The sequence below is a fragment of the Choloepus didactylus genome, chromosome 1 (assembly GCF_015220235.1).
Source record: "Choloepus didactylus isolate mChoDid1 chromosome 1, mChoDid1.pri, whole genome shotgun sequence".
Classification (NCBI taxonomy): domain Eukaryota; kingdom Metazoa; phylum Chordata; class Mammalia; order Pilosa; family Megalonychidae; genus Choloepus; species Choloepus didactylus.
In genome coordinates, this window is record NC_051307.1 from 1,910,102 (window position 1) to 1,926,714 (window position 16,613).

General features: G+C 60.9%; 1 protein-coding gene across 2 annotated transcripts in view; it reads left to right on the forward strand.

Moving 5' to 3' along the window:
• The window catches only part of ITGB2 (integrin subunit beta 2), a 36,535-nt gene extending 20,921 nt beyond the window's left edge, over nt 1–15,614 (forward strand). For both annotated transcript variants that reach the window (XM_037830312.1, XM_037830318.1), the window contains exons 5-16: nt 4,829–4,999; nt 5,816–6,057; nt 7,740–7,895; nt 9,156–9,251; nt 9,893–9,982; nt 10,886–11,026; nt 11,880–12,067; nt 12,390–12,634; nt 12,892–13,111; nt 14,060–14,262; nt 14,849–15,015; nt 15,109–15,614. In XM_037830312.1, coding sequence (XP_037686240.1) covers nt 4,829–4,999; nt 5,816–6,057; nt 7,740–7,895; nt 9,156–9,251; nt 9,893–9,982; nt 10,886–11,026; nt 11,880–12,067; nt 12,390–12,634; nt 12,892–13,111; nt 14,060–14,262; nt 14,849–15,015; nt 15,109–15,171 — 1,982 coding nt within the window. In that variant the 3' untranslated portion in view covers nt 15,172–15,614. The remainder of the gene's footprint in view (nt 1–4,828; nt 5,000–5,815; nt 6,058–7,739; nt 7,896–9,155; nt 9,252–9,892; nt 9,983–10,885; nt 11,027–11,879; nt 12,068–12,389; nt 12,635–12,891; nt 13,112–14,059; nt 14,263–14,848; nt 15,016–15,108) is intronic.
• Nucleotides 15,615–16,613: the final 999 nt, after the last annotated feature.

Genomic DNA, 16,613 nt, shown 5'->3' on the forward strand with positions numbered 1-16,613 from the left:
GGTACCTGCTAGCCACGCCCGCGTGATTGGGGACGGGAACTGTAAAGGCAAAGCGCGGGCGGTCTCGCTCATGTAGCAGGATGGAAAAGAAACAGTCTTTGATGTCAATGGTGGTTACATGATAGTGGGCCGGGATGGCCACCGGATGGGGGAGGCCAGGCTGCGGGGAACCCATGGGAAGAATATGCTTATTGATTTCCCGCAGATCATGGAGGAGCCTAAATTTCCCTGTGGCTTTTTTATGAATAATAAACACTGGCGAATTATAGGGACTAGTAGAAGGTTCTATGTGGTTAGCGTCCAATTGTTCTCGGACAAGGGCTTGAAGTGCCACTAATTTGTGCGTGGGAAGGGGCCACTGCTCCACCCATATAGGTTCCTCAGTATCCCACTGCAGAGGAACGGGCGCTGGAGGTGTTAAACGAGCAGTGGCGCACATTATTGGGGGGGCTGCGTGGTAAGCACTGCCCCAGAGGCGGCGAGGATGTCGCGGCCCCATAAAATTTGGTCTATGGTGTGTAGAAATAACGGGCGGAAGGTGCCTGAGTGGCCCTCCTCATCCTCCCACTTAATGGGCCCTATGGCCTGGAGAGAGGTGGAGGTACCAGTGGCTCCCACTACTGAGGGACCATCGAGAACCATGCACATGGTGGCATACTGAGCGGGCATGCAAGAGACTTCTGCCCCTGAATCGAGCGTGCCCGTGTACCATTGCCCCCCTATTCTTAACTTACGAGTAGGCTTTTCTGGAGTGATAGGGACTGTCCAGAGAAGCGTTTTACTGCCGGTGAACTGATTAGTTTTATTAGAACCGGCCGGCACGCTGCCTCTTAGGGGCGGGGCTGAGGCTTGCCCCGCTTGGAGTTTAAAGCTTGCTCAGCGTTTTGGCGCTGATTGACACCAGGGCAGCGGCAGAGGGTTTTGGGGTTATTTTTGCAATCGCGCGCCCAGTGATAGCCACGCTGGCAGCGTGGGCAAGGAGTGGGAGGGGGGCGCCCATTGCGCTGCATGAAAGGCGGGCGGTTGACCTCCGCATTGGGGCACTCCCGGGCAAAATGACCGCTCTGCCCGCACTTAAAGCAACCGGTGGTGGCGGCTAAGGCGGCAGTGACAGCGCCAGAGACAGCCTGGGCTAGGGACGCGGCAGCTGGGTCAAAGGCGCTGCAGGCGAGTACCCAATCGTATAGGCTTTTCTCCCGCAAGGGAAGAATAGCCTGCTTGCAAGGGGGATTGGCTCCCTCGAGAACGAGCTCTCGAGCGAGAGCCAGTTGGGCCTGGGGATCATTAACCTTTCGAGCGCAGGTTTCTTCAACCCTAGAGACAAAGGTGGCAAAAGGCTCATTTGGCTCCTGGAGGAGCTTGGTGAATTTAGTAGGCCGACAGGCGGAACAGTTGGCAAAAGCTCGCAAGGCGATTCCCCGAAGGATAGGCCAAAAGGTGGCAGGCGCATTAATATAGGCGGATGCATTTATAAACGCTCCCGTGCCCAAGTAGGCTTCGGGGTGATGATAGACTCCAGTGGCTGCGTCTTGCTCGCTTTGCTTAGCTGCTTCCGCCTGGAAGTGGGCACACCAATCAACGAACTGGCCGGGGTTAAGGATGGTATGGGCAAGCGAGGCCCAGTCTTGGGGGAGGCAAAAGTCCATGGCGAGATCCTGCAGTAATTGGGAAGCGTATGGGCTACCTAACCCGTCTTCCTTGACGGCCCTGCGAAGCTGCTTGATAGTATCTGAGTCAATGGGATACCAGTCGTACGGTTTCTGCGGTGTGGGGGTAAGGTTAAGAGGAAAGCAGCGAAAAGCACGAGAGAAAGGAGGACGCGCTTGCAGAGGGCCTGGCGCGGGAGTGGGGGTAGGGGGAGCGTTGCCCCAAGGGTTGCCTTGAGGTGTAGAAGGCAGCCAGGGGTTGTTAGTCAGCAGGGTGGGAGGAGCGGCAGCAGCTGCCGGTAGCGGCTCCGAGGGGGAGCTTGTCGAAGGGGGAGGCGGAAGTGGGAGGCCCCAAGCGTCGCAAGATGGCGGCGTGGTGGGAGTGGCTAAGGCATAAGATGGTGGACTAGCTCCGCCCTGTGAAAGGGCGGGGTCTAAGGCATAAGATGGCGGACTAGCTCCGCCCTGTGAAAGGGCGGGGCCTAAGGCATAAGATGGCGGACTAGCCCCGTCCTGTGAAAGGGCGGGGTAAAGCGCATGCGGTTTCCGGCCCGGCTTAGGGCTGACGTCATCACTAGAGCACTTCCTCCCCTCAGTGGAAGAAGAAGGAGGAAGTTCGCCATTTTGGAGAGGCTTAGTATTGCTTTGTTTTTGGGGGGCGACTTCGAGCGCGTTGTTAATCTGCTCGACTAAGGATTCTGTGTCCGAATCGTGGTCTACATTAGTATCGCTGTCTGAATCTGTTGGCTGGGTTGATAGGGCCTCCTTGGATTTAATGGGGCCTCGATCAGGGGGGAGGGAGCCTTGAAGGCAGGAGCGGACGGTTATTAAGGTGGGGAGCAAGCCGGGAGGGAAGCGCTTGCTCTCATGTTCCATGGCGTTGGTGACCCGATCAATAAGGCGATTATAAGTAACAGGGTCCCAAAGATGGCAAGTGGTGAGCCATGGGTTAAAGGGCAGCAGGAGGTCCCAGTATACTTGCAGCTGCCGGACAGACACCTTACAGCGATGTGTGTCTAGGAGACCCGCTAGAGCGCGAACTTGAGGTGCTTGGCGTGCAGATAGACGATTACCCATAGCGGAGGGAGAAAAGAAAAAGGGGGGTTGATTATTGAGTAAAGAAAATGAGGTAAACCGTGGCCGCGAGGCCGAAGGAGACGGCGAGAATAGAAAGCAGGACCCTCTAGTAGCGAGAGCAGTTTGGGGGGGCGGTCGCAAAGAGGCACACGGCGCCAAACAAAGAAACAAAGACACAGAGGACCACAGCAAAGTAATGGAGGGGAAGAGGGAAAGCTACTGGAGGAAGAGTGTTAGGAGGAATGGGGGGGACATAGGAAGAGAAGACGAAAGGTAGTCGGGGGCAAGAGCCAGGTTAATGCGGGAAAGGAAGAGCGGCGAGGGAGAGGCGGCTCCGCGGGGCGGCGAGGGAGAGGCGGCCCTTACCTTGCAGGCGAGGAGAAGGGGAGTTGGAGAGGCGTCCGGGTGAGCGGGTGGTTTTACTGGACCGCTGCGTGGAGAGGACTTTTAATCCCAGGGTCGGTAGAGCATGAGACTCTTAATCTCAGGGTCGTGGGTTCGAGCCCCACGTTGGGCGCCAGTTGCGGTCACAGTTGACTCGTCTGGGGGGGGTGGCGGCCGGTTGCTAAATCCTAGGCTCTCAGGATTGCTTGGAGGGTACCGGCGGCGGGGGCTCTTTCCCGGAGGCGAGGGCGAGGCGGGGGACTGGGCCCGGTCCCTGGCGGAGGCGTGCAAGGTGTGGAGGGCGGCGAGAAGGAACAGGCGGGACACGTTTCTTTTAGGGTGAAGAAGCCAAGAGAGTTTATTAGGGGAGAGTACAAGCTTATATCGGGCGGTTTAGAGGGCGGGGTAGCTGTAGAGGTTAAAGGCTTGGATTGGTTCTGAGAGGGCGCGGAGGTTGTTTGAAAAGGGGCGGGAGTTGCTACGGTAACGAAGAGGGTGGAGGGTGCGGGTAAGGCACGGGGGGGGGGTTTTCTCCGGCAAGCCCTCCCCAACGGTTGTACTTTGGGGTGAGGAAATGGGGCCTGCATTCGGCTCCACTTTCTCAGGCCCGGGGGGCCGTGGAGGGCGCTACCACCCGTGCCCCACTACCTTTCCTAGGGGCTGATCAGTTCCCCTGGCCCAGGCCCGCCAAGTCGGAACTCGATAACAGTGTCCCGCACACATAGTGTACATGGGATCTGTGGGGGTGTGTGTGGTGTGTATATATGTGTGCTATGTTGTGCACAGTGTGGTGTGTGTGTTTCATAGGTGTGTGTGTTGTGCACATGTGTATGTGTTCTGTGTGCATGTGCTTGTGAGTGTACTGTGTTACGTGTGCGTGGGTGTGCGTGGCCTGTGTGGGTGCGCACAGCAGGACCAGGAGAGGTGCCACTGAGAAGGGGGAGCCGAGAGGTGCTGCCTGGCAGGACCCCTCGGGAGTGTTTGTCCGGGACAGGACATGATGCGGGGGCTGCAGACACAGTCAGCCCTGCCCTCGGAGCCCCTCGCCGTGGTGGGGCGCCCGGCACGAAAGCGAACTGAACATGCGGGTGGGTGACCAGCGGCGACCTTCCTGGGACAGGACAGAAGAGCCAGCCCTGCGGGAGCGGGGGGCCCTGGGCTCTGGGGATGTGTGGTGAGGACAGGGCTCGGGGCTGGGGGCCGGGAGGGGACAGCGGCGGGTGGCCGGGGTGGGAGCTGTGTCGCCGGGCGAGCTTTGGGCAGGGAACCTCCGACCTCACCGCAGGGCTTGGGTCTGAGCAGCTGCGACTGGGCAGGGGCTGCAGGTGCCTGAGGGGGTGCCACGGAGACTGGGCACCGGACAGGAGGTCGTCACCACGCCAGACAGGGCTCCAGATTTAGCAAAACATAAACTACAGGCTGCCCAGATGGATTTTAATTTCAGATTTTAAAAAAATTATTATTTCTAGGCAAGTGTGTTCCAAATGTTGTATGGACATTCTTCTATTTGGGAGAAGCTTATACTAGACAAATCTGCGTGGTTGATCTAAAATTCACACCCACGTGGCCTCCTGTATTTTATCTGCAGCTCCCCCATGGGCCATACACGGGGAAAGTTGGAAGGATTTCGGGGTTCTGGAGCAGGCCCCCAGTCCCCCCCGCCCCCACAGCGCCCGATGGGCCCGCGCAGCCCTGCCCACTCCCCGGCTCTCTGCCCACAGGCCAGGCCGCTGCGTTCAACGTGACCTTCCGGCGGGCCAAGGGCTACCCCATCGACCTCTACTACCTGATGGATCTCTCCTACTCTATGCTCGACGACCTCAAGAACGTCAAGAAGCTGGGAGGCCACCTGCTCAGGGCCCTCAACGACATCACCGAGTCTGGCCGCATCGGTGAGGCGCGGGGGCGTCTGCGGGGGTGGGAGGGGAGGCCGGAGCTCTGCGTCTTTGCCAGGGGCCACGCTGGCCGCTCACGCTCCAAGACGTGTGAACATCGCCCGCCCCCAGTTCCTCTTTCTCTTCTTCCTCTTTCATTTGCTTGCCTGGTATTTTTAAAAGGCACAAAACCTTGCAGTGATATTTTTAAATTAAAGAATTCAAACCTACACCAACTACACAGGAGACACGGCACTGAAGGAATAACAACAGCAAAATGCAGATCTTGGACACACGCGTGTGCGACGGAGGGGAGGACATCTCCCCACTGCACCACACCCAGTCAGCATGCTCCCAGCGCCTTGCAGGCTGCTCTCTCTGTATGCAGGGGTGCATGCACACACGTGTGCACGCGTGCAGGCACAGACACGTGAACTCACTCATGTACAAACATGCACACACTTGTGCTCAAGCAGAATCACATGTGCACTCACACTTTCGCCTGCATCCTCACATGCACACCCACCCACTTGCACACACACTTACCCTCAGATGCACACATATCCACATGGCCATACATGTACACAACCACACAAGTGCCTGGTATGTGTGTACTCACACACAATCACACCCACATGTACACACTTGCTCCCACCTGTACACTGTCACACACTTGTACACACACACATGCACACATGCACCATCTTGCTTTCCCCCTTGCCCCCATATGAGATGGGGAAACTAAGGCCCCATCCACGTGCTCTCCTCGGGGCCCACCTGCTCTCTCTGGGGGTGACCTGCCCACCTGCCCAGCCTCCCCCATGTGCCCCCCAGGCTTTGGGTCATTCGTGGACAAGACGGTGCTGCCGTTCGTCAACACGCACCCTGAGAAGCTGAGGAACCCGTGCCCCAACAAGGAGAAGGAGTGCCAGCCCCCCTTCGCCTTCCGCCACGTGCTGAAGCTGACCAACAACTCCGACCAGTTCCAGACCGAGGTGGGCAAGCAGCTGATCTCGGGGAACCTCGACGCGCCCGAGGGCGGCCTGGACGCCATGATGCAGGTGGCCGCGTGCCCGGTAAGCTCGGCTCCGGGACCCGCTTCTCGGCCCGGCGGATTCCCCTGGGGGCTCCAGCCGATGGCCCCACAGCCTGTCCCTCTCGGAGAGTGGCATCCGCAGGCAGGGAGCCGCAGCCCCCGGTTGCTACGTGGTTTGGGCGGCAGTGCCTGGCTCTGCCCTCACCGCCCCAGCCCTGCTGTGAGCCCCACGCGTCCCCCCCACCTCCGTGTCCCGTTGCCGGCAGGGCTCGCTGCCCGGTGCGCTAACAGCCCATCTACGCCGCCAGGTTTCAGAGACAGAAAGAGCTTTTGTTTGCCAAGCGCGATGCGAGAACGGGTGGCTGCGGCTTCAGCGCTGCTCGCCTCCCGGAGAGCTCCTGAGGGCTTCCGAGCATCTTGGCAAGGGCGGGTTTGATAATGAGCGCGTGGCTCTGAGATGATGAGTTAGAGATCGTCTAATTCTGGAGCAGGTGCAGCGAGCTTTCAAACTTGACCATGGGGCGTACATAAGGAAATGCGGCTCAAGATGCTTGTGGGTGTGATTTGCAGCATCACAACGAGGTACAGGTTACCGTGGGTCAGCGTTTGTCCCCTGCCGCCTCAGGTGGGCCAGCTCCGGCTAGGACCCGCCCGTCTAGTGAAATATGGAGGAAGGGGGTGGGGGTGGTCAGCTGCGGTTTCGTTAATAAACATTAATTGGGCTGTAATGGAAGCACGAGACCCGAAAGCTGTAAAACAAGAGAAACCCGGACACTCAGCCGCCCTGAGGCTGTTGAGTTACAGCCGCGGAGCAGAGCCGGGGCCTCGGGCCGCCCTCGGTGAGCTGTAACAGTTGCAAGTTTTCGCCTTTGGCTGCACCACCCTGTATCCGAAGGCTGATGCGCATCTGAGTGAGGTCCAGCTGCGATTAGAGTAGTTAATTCCCCGTTAGGGTTCCACCCGCCGTATTCAAAACCCGGTGGCTTCGGGACCACGCATGGGCTGGGTCTTGCTGCTTTCACCGCAGGATCCGCTGGTCCCGCGTGTCTCCCAGAACCCAGGCGCGCTGGGATTGAGCGTGACGCAACCACACGGGGTCACCGTGGGTCCCCCAGCCGCGCAGCGGGACGAGATCAGGAGGGATTACAGTGACGCACGACGGCGCACGTTTTTTTGTGCAGAATATTATAGTTTTTGATGTGCACGTCTCTAAACAAGCATTCCTTCAAGGGACGGTCTGTGACTACGTAAAGTCCCTTAGCGTGTGGCCTAGTTTGTTTCTTATTTTGTTTTTGCAACACTTCTACATTGTAAGACATTTCTATGCATTTTTTTTTTCTTTGGGATTGTTTTCTTAGGATTCACTCCCAGGACTGGACTAAAGAGGACATTTCTTTTTTTTCTTAAGTTAAACCTGTGCTTTCTTCCCCCTCACCCTGTGTATCCACGGGGGCATTTTTAAAGCTGCAGCCTCGACAGACACGGGTGATGCCGTCCACACCCGGATTCCGAGCCGCGGCCACAGGAAGCTGCCCCAGGGGGGGTGTCCTCTCACCCTCTACCCCCCACCCCACCCCCCATGCTCTGAAGCCCTGAGGAGGGGAAGGGGAGGCCCAGCCGAAGCCCATGAGGGGCCGGGAACTGCTCTGCATCAGAACGCTCCTTGGGCAGGACTCCGGCTGGGGAAACTGAGTCGGGTAACGCCCCATGTTTCCTTCCCAGGAGGAAATCGGCTGGCGCAATGTCACGCGCCTGCTGGTGTACGCCACGGATGACGGCTTCCACTTCGCGGGGGACGGGAAGCTGGGCGCCATCCTGACCCCCAACGACGGCCGCTGCCACCTGGAAGACAACCTGTACAAGAGCAGCAACGAGTTTGTGAGTCCCTCTCCCACACGGCGTCCGGAGGGGCGCCGGGCCCGGCTGGCACTGGTCTCACTGCCCGGAGCAGGGGCCTCTGCGGGAAGCATGTGCAGCCACGGCGGGGCGGGCGGGGCACAGGCTCCTGCACTGGCCCCAGGGGCAGCCGCAGGCCTTGTGTGGGCCTCACACTGTCCACCCGCCATGGAGCCCAGGACCCCTCTCCAGTCTAAGTGGACAGAGAAGGAAGGAGCGTCTGCGGGCACCAGCTCGGGCAGTGTAGAGTCTTGGGGCCTCCATCCTCGGCCATGCCTAGCCTGTGGCTGCCCGGAGCCCCTGCCCTCGTCAGGCCTGGCAGAGGCGCTGCAGACACAGTCTCCCCATCTCCCACCCGCTCAGCGGCAGCCCAGACCTCTCCCCCGCCAGGGCCCCCATCCCCAGGGTGTCTGCCTTCCAGAAGGCCCGTGTCCCCTGGGAGCTCCCCTCTAAGCGCAGAGGCTGGGGGACACAGCATACACGGGTGTCCCCTCTTTCCATCTTCTCCATGGGGGGGCACCCAGGTAGGGACAGGGGCCGGGACCCAGGGAGGAGAACGTGAGCTGGAGGGGGCGAGAGCCTGGGGGATGGGGGGCAGGGCACGGGCCCATGACTCGGATTGTGGATGAGCTTGTCGTGGGGAATTCTGCCTCCCCAGGGAGCCACTTTCTGTGCTTGGAGGAGCCAGTGAATCCTCTGCCGTGGAGGCCAAGGCTGCGGCCTAAACAAGGGTGATGTTTTGTCCCAGCCCGCAGTGGAAAGGGTGCCCGGCGTCCCGGAAGCCTAAACTCCGGACACCGAGGGGTTTTATCGGGGGTGCAGCCTGGAGGTTTCTCTCCTGGATCCTACAGACCCGGGGGCAGGGGGTCGGGGTGTAGAATTCAGGGATCCACGCGCTTGGACAGAAAAACTGGCATCTTCATGCTCACGAACCGTCGCCAGCGTGGGGACCAGTGCCTGAGCCGCTGCCCGGTGGCGACCTCGGGCCTCCCCACGTCTTCCCACCGGGGCCCCTCCACGTGCTGTTTGCACACTCCCGGGGTCTGCTCACCACTGGGCTTGTCTCAAGGCCTTGATCAAGAAGCGCACCCCTACTCTCAGTATCGTCTCCCCTGAATTTCCCCTTAATTGGCTCCTTCATGGTCCCGTGTATTTTGTGTGTTTGAAAACGTCGGCAGGGTCGTCTGGGGCGGGTGTGGACGGGGAGCCCTGGGGCCTCTGACCGCCGTTCCGTCCCCCCAGGACTACCCCTCGGTGGGCCAGCTGGCGCACAAACTGGCCGAGAGCAACATCCAGCCCATCTTCGCCGTGACCAAGCGGATGGTGAAAACCTACGAGGTGGGTGCGGCCGGGGAGGTGTTTTCAAAAATTCAATTCTGCCGACTTGAACTGCTCGGCCCTGAGAGTCCCTCAGCTGGGGGCAGAAGGCAGCCACGTGCGGGAAACGAAAATACAAAGCCAAGGGAAATGAGCCTGGGATGTCGGGACAAGCGAGCGGCAAACACCTGGCTTACCTGAGATATCTGGAAATAGCCAGTCTGTGCAGACAGAGTAGATTAGGGGTTTCCCGGGGTGGGGGTGTTCCTTGATGGATACAGAGTGTTAGTAAATTTTGGAAAATTTTTAAATAAAATTATAAAAATAACAATTAAAGCCCAGAACACGTTGCTTCCTCGTGATTTTCCCCACGGCCTTGGGGTCGTCTGCGCCCATCGTATCTCTGGGGCGTGTCCATCTGGGGGTCCCACCTCCACGCTCAGCACTGTCACCGGGTAGCCTGAAACCGACCAGGAAATCGGCAAAGGCGACAAACCAGGGCTCCCCCCCACCCCCGCCGAGAACGGCCCATGGCGGACACTCCTAACTGATTAAAGATGGAAACTGTGAGGGGGGTTCTCCGAGCCCCCCGGGGTGCCCTAGAGCTGGGTCTCGGGGGCCCAGGTTCCCGCTGCAATGCGTCTGTCCTGCTGGCCCTGCAGAAGCTCACGGAGATCATCCCCAAGTCTGCGGTCGGGGAGCTGTCAGACGACTCCAGCAACGTGGTGCAGCTCATCAAGAGCGCCTACAACGTGAGTCTGCCCCACAGGCACCTGAGAGGGGACCCGGCACCCCGCAGCCCCTCGGGCCTCGGACTGCCCGGCCCTGGAGCCACCCCGATGCTCGAGCCCAGGCCCTCCTCCTTCGGGCCCTTTGCTACTGCTCTCTGTGGAGAAGTGGGGAACAGACAGCAGGGGGTGGGAAGCCCCAGAGCCCACAATCCTCACTCACCCCAGTGGGCTCTGACCCTACAAGGAGTCCCTTGGGGATGGGAGGCCCCTGGAGGGGCCTCGTCCGTCATCACCTGGGGGGTGGGGGCACCCAGCTCAGGGCCCGGGCCCAGCGGGTCTCCCTCGGCCAGGGGAGCTTCTACCCAGATAGAAAAGCTCTGTGCCTTCTGGCTGCGAGTCTTCTGGACAGATGTCCCGGAGGCTCCATGGTGCCCCATAAACGGTGACTGCACTGATGGAAATCAAAGCCCATCAAGGAGGTTCTGTCAGCTTCCAGAAGCCTTTCGGGGACCCTGAGCCCCTGCAGTGGGGTGCCCTGTGGGCTCCACGGCTGCCTGTCGGTGTCTCGGTGTTTGCACAAATATTGCCACTTCACAGCAATTCCCTCCTTCCCCCTCCCCCTTTTCTGCCCCCCCCACCCCCTACCTTCTCCCCCCACCCCGCCTCATTCAAAGCCTTGGTCCAGCAGGGCCTTCCCAGGCCTGGGGGTTTGGGGGCGAGTGACCGGGGCAAAGCCCTGCCCTCATGGGGTTTCCACTCGGACCCACGTGGGTGCCCCCAGGTGGCCCGGGAGCCTCTCGGGGCAGGACGGTGGCGTGCACGGCCCCTGTCCCCTGTCCCGGGCACGGTCCCCCACCCGGTGGAGGAGCTGAGGAAGGGGGAGGCGCCGGCAGTGGCCCCCCTGAGCGGGCGCTCTGTCTGCAGAAACTCTCCTCCCGGGTCTTCCTGGACCACAGCGGCCTTCCCGACACCTTGAGGGTCGCCTACGACTCCTTCTGCAGCAACGGCCAGTCGCGCACGGACGAGCCCCGCGGCGACTGCGACGGCGTCCAGATCGGCGTCCCGGTGAGCAAGGGTCGCGGGGCGGCGGGGGGCGAGGACGGGGCCAGGACCCTCTCCGAGGAGGCCCCGTGCCTGGGTGCTCAGGTGCGGGCAGGGTGCCCGGGATCGCGTCGGTCATTCAAAAGAAGAGTTTCTCCCCAAAACTGCCGGACCCGCCGCGGGAGGTGCCAGCGCCCGGGGGCAGCCCGGACACACAGCTCCGGCCGGCAAACGGCTTCACACCCCCAAACCTGGCTCTGATTCGTTCTTCCAATATGATTTGGGGATTTTTTGCTTTTTGACAAAAAACGAGCAAGCCACAGCACAGACAGGCGATCAGAAGCAGGCACTGGGTTCCTTTCCTAACATTTTAGATTCGGATTTATTACAACCGTAACGATTCAGTTTTTCCTGCTGCTTGCTGTGAACTGACGCCCAGTGCCGTCTGCGCTTTTATTGCTTTGTGAATAGGACCCGGGAATTCCTTCATATCTGTCACTTTCTAAACGCTGTCGGTGGATTTTCACCCCGAGATTTCTCCTCATGCTGGGAATTTATTCCATTTTGTTTATCATAATTTGCTGATTGCTTTTTACACATTTTTACAGATATTTCTACTGGATCTGAATGCAGTTTATGGAAATTGATTTCATTTTATGTTATACGTGGCTCACTTCTGACACACCGATATTCCCTGAAATTCAGTGTTGATGTCTGCTCGTACTGGGCAGTGTGTGTGCTGGGACTTCTGGTGGCCAGGCAGGGGGGACGGGGACACTGTTGTCCCCAGGGCCAGCCGGCTGGGGCCTGGAGCAGGCTCGTGCCTCCAATCCCTCGAGGGTCTGGGGCCTTGTCTGAGCCTGCTGGCCCCCTGCAGGTCACGTTCCAGGTGAAGGTCACGGCCACGGAGTGCATCAAGGAGCACTCGTTTGTCATCCGGCCGCTGGGCTTCACGGACACGGTGACGGTGCAGGTGCAGCCGCAGTGCGAGTGCCGCTGCAGGGACACGAGCCAGGACCGCGGCCACTGCCACAACAAGGGCGTCGTGGAGTGTGGCATCTGCAGGTGCGCTCCTGGGGGCTGGCGGCGAGGGGCACGCGTGGGGCGGGCCGGGGGGCCGGGGTGAGCCGGGACCTGACTCAGAACCCGTTCTCCGAGTCTCTGGCCCCCGGGGGGAGGACGGGTCCGCGGCTGCTGGCCCCGGCTGGGGGCCTCCCGGGCTGCCCTGTGCTGACCCGCCGAGGGTGCGCAGCAGCCGACTGAGGAACATGCAAGCACAGCGTGCAGCAGCAGGTGTTTTCGGCCAAACGCCCAGGGCTTCGGAGGAGCGGGAAGGCTGGCCCGGGCCTCGGGAGGGGCCCTGACCACGCAGTCACTCCGTCCCCAGGTGCGACGCTGGCTACATCGGGAAAAACTGTGAGTGCCAGACACAGGGCCGGAGCAGCCAGGAGCTGGAAGGAAGCTGCCGGAAGGACAACAGCTCCATCATCTGCTCCGGGCTGGGGGACTGTGTCTGTGGGGTGTGTCAGTGCCACGCCAGCGATGTCCCCGACAAGGAGATCTATGGGCAGTACTGCGAGTGCGACAACGTCAACTGCGAGCGCTTCGATGGCAAAGTCTGCGGGGGCAAGAGTGAGGGCCCTGGGCTGGTGGGGGGCTGCTCACGCTCCGAGGGACGGGGTGAGGGCCTGGGGTGGGGCTGTGACCCCCGGGGGAGGGGTGTGGGGCACTGCTGGCCCCCCTCACAGGTGGGCGCGTGGAGGCCTGGGCCGGCCAGGGGCTCGGGCAAGGAGGCGACATCGGGGTGATGCAGAGATGGGAATCGGGGCTGGTGCGGGATGCCCGCTGGAGCCAGAAGTTGGGCACACGGGACCTCCACTGCCTTGCAGAAAGGGGGCGCTGCTACTGCGGCAATTGTCTCTGCGACAAAGAGTTTGAGGGGTCGGCGTGCCAGTGCAAGAAATCCACCGACGGCTGCCTGACTGCACGGGGCGTCGAGTGCAGCGGCCGCGGGCGGTGCCAGTGCAACGTGTGCATGTGCGACGCGGGCTTCCTGCCGCCGCTGTGCGAGGACTGCCCCGGCTGCACCACGCCCTGCGCCCAGTACATGTGAGTGTCCAGGGGCCGGGGGCTCAGGGGAGGCTCCAACAACGTGTGAGTGCCAGGGGGCCATGGGGGCCAGGGAGCCTCCCTCCCCCTGCCCTGGGACCCCCGAGGGGCCTTCCCTGGGCCCCGACTGCCTGCTGGTGAGCATCAGCCTCACCCCACCAGCCCACACACACGCCATGGCTGGGTCCCTGTTCCGGTTTGCTAAGGCTGCTGGAATGCAAAACACCGGAAATGGGTTGGCTTTTACAATGGGGGTTTATTAGTTCACAAATTGACAGCGCTGGGCGATGAAAATGTCCCAATTAAGGCATCCACAGGACGATACGTTCCCTGAAGAAAGGCCGATGGCATCTGGGGTTCGTCTGTCACATGGGAAGGTGCACGGCCAGAATCTGCTGGGCCTGTCCTGGGTTTAGCTTCTGTTTTCCATGGCTCTCTTCAAAATGTCTCTGCCTTTTATCCTCTCATAGAGGACCGCGGTGAAGGATTAAGACCCACCTTGAATGGGTGGGGTCGCATCCCAATTGGACTAGCCTCACGTAAAGGCCCCGCCCACAAGAGGTCTGTCCCACAGGGATGGATTAAAGAACATAGCCCTTTATGGGGTACAGAACAGACTGGAACCACCACAGGCCCCAAGGAGTGGGGGATGGCCTGGTCTTGCCTGGGCCTGGGGGATGGGGATGGGGGTGGGGCTCTCCGTGGGTCCCAGGTCCCAGCTGCTCCCCCTCATCCTCTGTACACTTTGGGGGTCCTGGCACGTTTGGGGAGGGCTGAGGCCTAGGCATTCTGTGGGCTCCTTCTCCCCAGAGGCACCCTAACCCCAGGCGCCCGCCCCCCAGCACCCAGGCCCAGCTCCACGGGGGCCCCGCATGGTGCACCCGGCCATGCGTGCCCTCGGGCCACCCCGTCTTGACTGCGCTGCGCTCACGCCGGCCCCTCCCGCAGCTCCTGCGCTGAGTGTCTCAAGTTCGACAAGGGCCCCCTGGCCAAGAACTGCAGCACGGCCTGCGGGAACCTGCAGCTGGTGAGCGACCCAGTGTCGAACAAGCCCTGCAGGGAGCGCGACTCGGAGGGCTGCTGGGTGACGTACACGATGCGGCTGCGCGTCGGGCGGGAGCAGTACGACATCTACGTGGATGAGGCCCGAGGTGAGCCCGCGGGGGCCCTGCCGCCCGTCCCCCCCACGCGCAGTGGGGTACCCCGCAGACCCAGGCCCAGGGCAGGGGGTCCGGGAGAGGGTGGCCTCTTCGCCGAAGTCACCGGACTCCCCCCTCACACCCACCCTCAGAGCAGCGTTTGGCCCAAATGCGCAGCCCCCAGCCCGGCCGGTGCATAATCCCTGGTCCCCGGCGGAATCCGTGGGCTGCAGTGATGGGGTCCCCAGCTGTCCCGGCGGGGGGTGACGTCCTGGGGGGAGTCAGCTGCTCACCCTGGAGGAGGGACTCCCTCCGGCCCCAGTTGTTTTGTCCATAGACCCAGTGAGCCAGGCAGCCTCCACCCTGCACTGGGAGGTTTGCAATCAGGGCCGGTGGGGCACCCAGCGCTGCCCCCTCCCTGGCCAGGGGACCGGGTCCGGGTGCGCGCAGCCTTCCAGGGGTGGCCGGGAGGGCGCAAAACCACCTGGTGGGACCTGGGCAGTGACCTCAGTCCTGGGGGCGGTGACCCAGTCTGGGGGCACCCTCGGTGCCAGGCGGACGCAGAGAGCCTGAGGCGCGCGGCGTGTGCTCCCCACAGAGTGTGTGCTGGGCCCTGACACGGCCGCCATCATCGGGGGCACCGTGGCGGGCGTCGTGCTGATCGGCCTCCTCCTGCTGGGCATCTGGAAGGTGATGACGCATCTGAGCGACCTGCGCGAGTACAAGCGCTTCGAGAGGGAGAAGCTCAGGTCCCAGTGGAACAACGTGAGTGCAGGCGGCGTCGGGTCGGGGTGACGGACCCTGCCCCCCCAAAAGGCCTCCCGGCACTAACAGGTGTGCATTTGTTTTTCTCACCAGGATAACCCCCTTTTCAAGAGCGCCACCACCACGGTCATGAACCCCAAGTTTGCCGACAGTTAGGAGCCCTGGTGAGCACAGGCGTCTGCACCGCCAGGGGCGCCACCTGCTCAGCACCCCCTCCTGACGCCCGCCGGGGCCCCAGCCCGGGGAGGTGACACGACTCTTGACAGTTTCATCAATGAACCAAAATCCGCACTGCTTTTTCTGGCTCAGTTTTTACACGGATGGGACCCTCCTCTCCGATTTGTACAATCTTCTGATATATACTTGAAAAGGGAATTGCTTACGTCTTATAAGGTTAGGTACATGTATTCTGGTTTAAAAAATGAGGTTAGGGGTCTGATTAAAGGCAGCACAAATGTATTTATATTTAATGCTCATAAATATATAAAATTATGTTCCATAAATTACAGTGTTAACCAATCACATGTATAGAAAAAAAAATAAACCTTCCATTGAGGCTCTCCAGGGCAACTGAGGCTGGCGGGCTCTGCTCCACTCCACACTGGCTCAGGCTCTGTGGTTCCCCACGATTCCAGTGTGGCCGATGGGTTCTGTTCCCTGCCCGCCCCTCACCTGCAGGCCCAAGGTGTCTCTGAGCCCCTCGTCCCCATCCCTGTGCCAAATCCCAGGCAGCTTTCCGGCTGTTGCTGGCCTCCTGCCTTGTCCGGGTAACAGCTCAGCGGCCTGGGCTGCCTGTCCCCAGGACTCGGAGAGCATCAGCGCATTTTCTCGGCAACTTTGTCATCTACCTGTCAAGTGCCATCTCGGCTGGGCTCGACTGACCGCTGGGGGCAGAGGGTGCAGCTGGGGCCCGGGGACCTGGAGCTGCTCTATGGGGTTAACACCAGCAATGCTGGCTCACAAAGTGACCCCAGACCCTGGGCTCAGTACCGAGCCCCTGAGGCCAGGTCACTGACCCAGGGAGCAGTTGTCAGACGATGGGGGACGAGGTCAGGATGGCCTGGTGGGGGTGGCTGTAGCAGTCAGGCTCCGGTGACCTGCCATCCTGGTTTGCCTGGGACTGTTACAGGTTTAAAAATTGAAAGAAACACACACACACACACACACACACACCTTCTTCCTGGGGCACCGCAGACCTGTGAGTGGGCCCTGTGAGGAGGCCATCAGGCTTGCATCACTTTTAATTTCAAAATCCCCATTGCGCAGCCTGCACGTAGGGCCCTTTACACCGGCAGGCGGGAGGAACTGGGAACAGTCCAGTGGGCACGGCTGCCCGCTCGCCCCACACCTGCCAGCCCTGGGCATCTCGGCCGGCCTGTACCAAGGGAGCTACAAACAGTCCCGGCCCGCACGCCGGCTTCAGTTACCCTCCGGGCTGGGTGGTCTGTGTTCTTCAGGGCCCCCTGGAGATGGCTGTGCAGCCGGACTTAAGACCCCTGACCTGGCCCAGTGCTTGGCAAGGGCTGGTTCCGGACCAGCAGCCAAAGCTTGTCAGAAATGCAAATTCCTAGGCCCACCCAGCCCTGCTGAATCGTAAG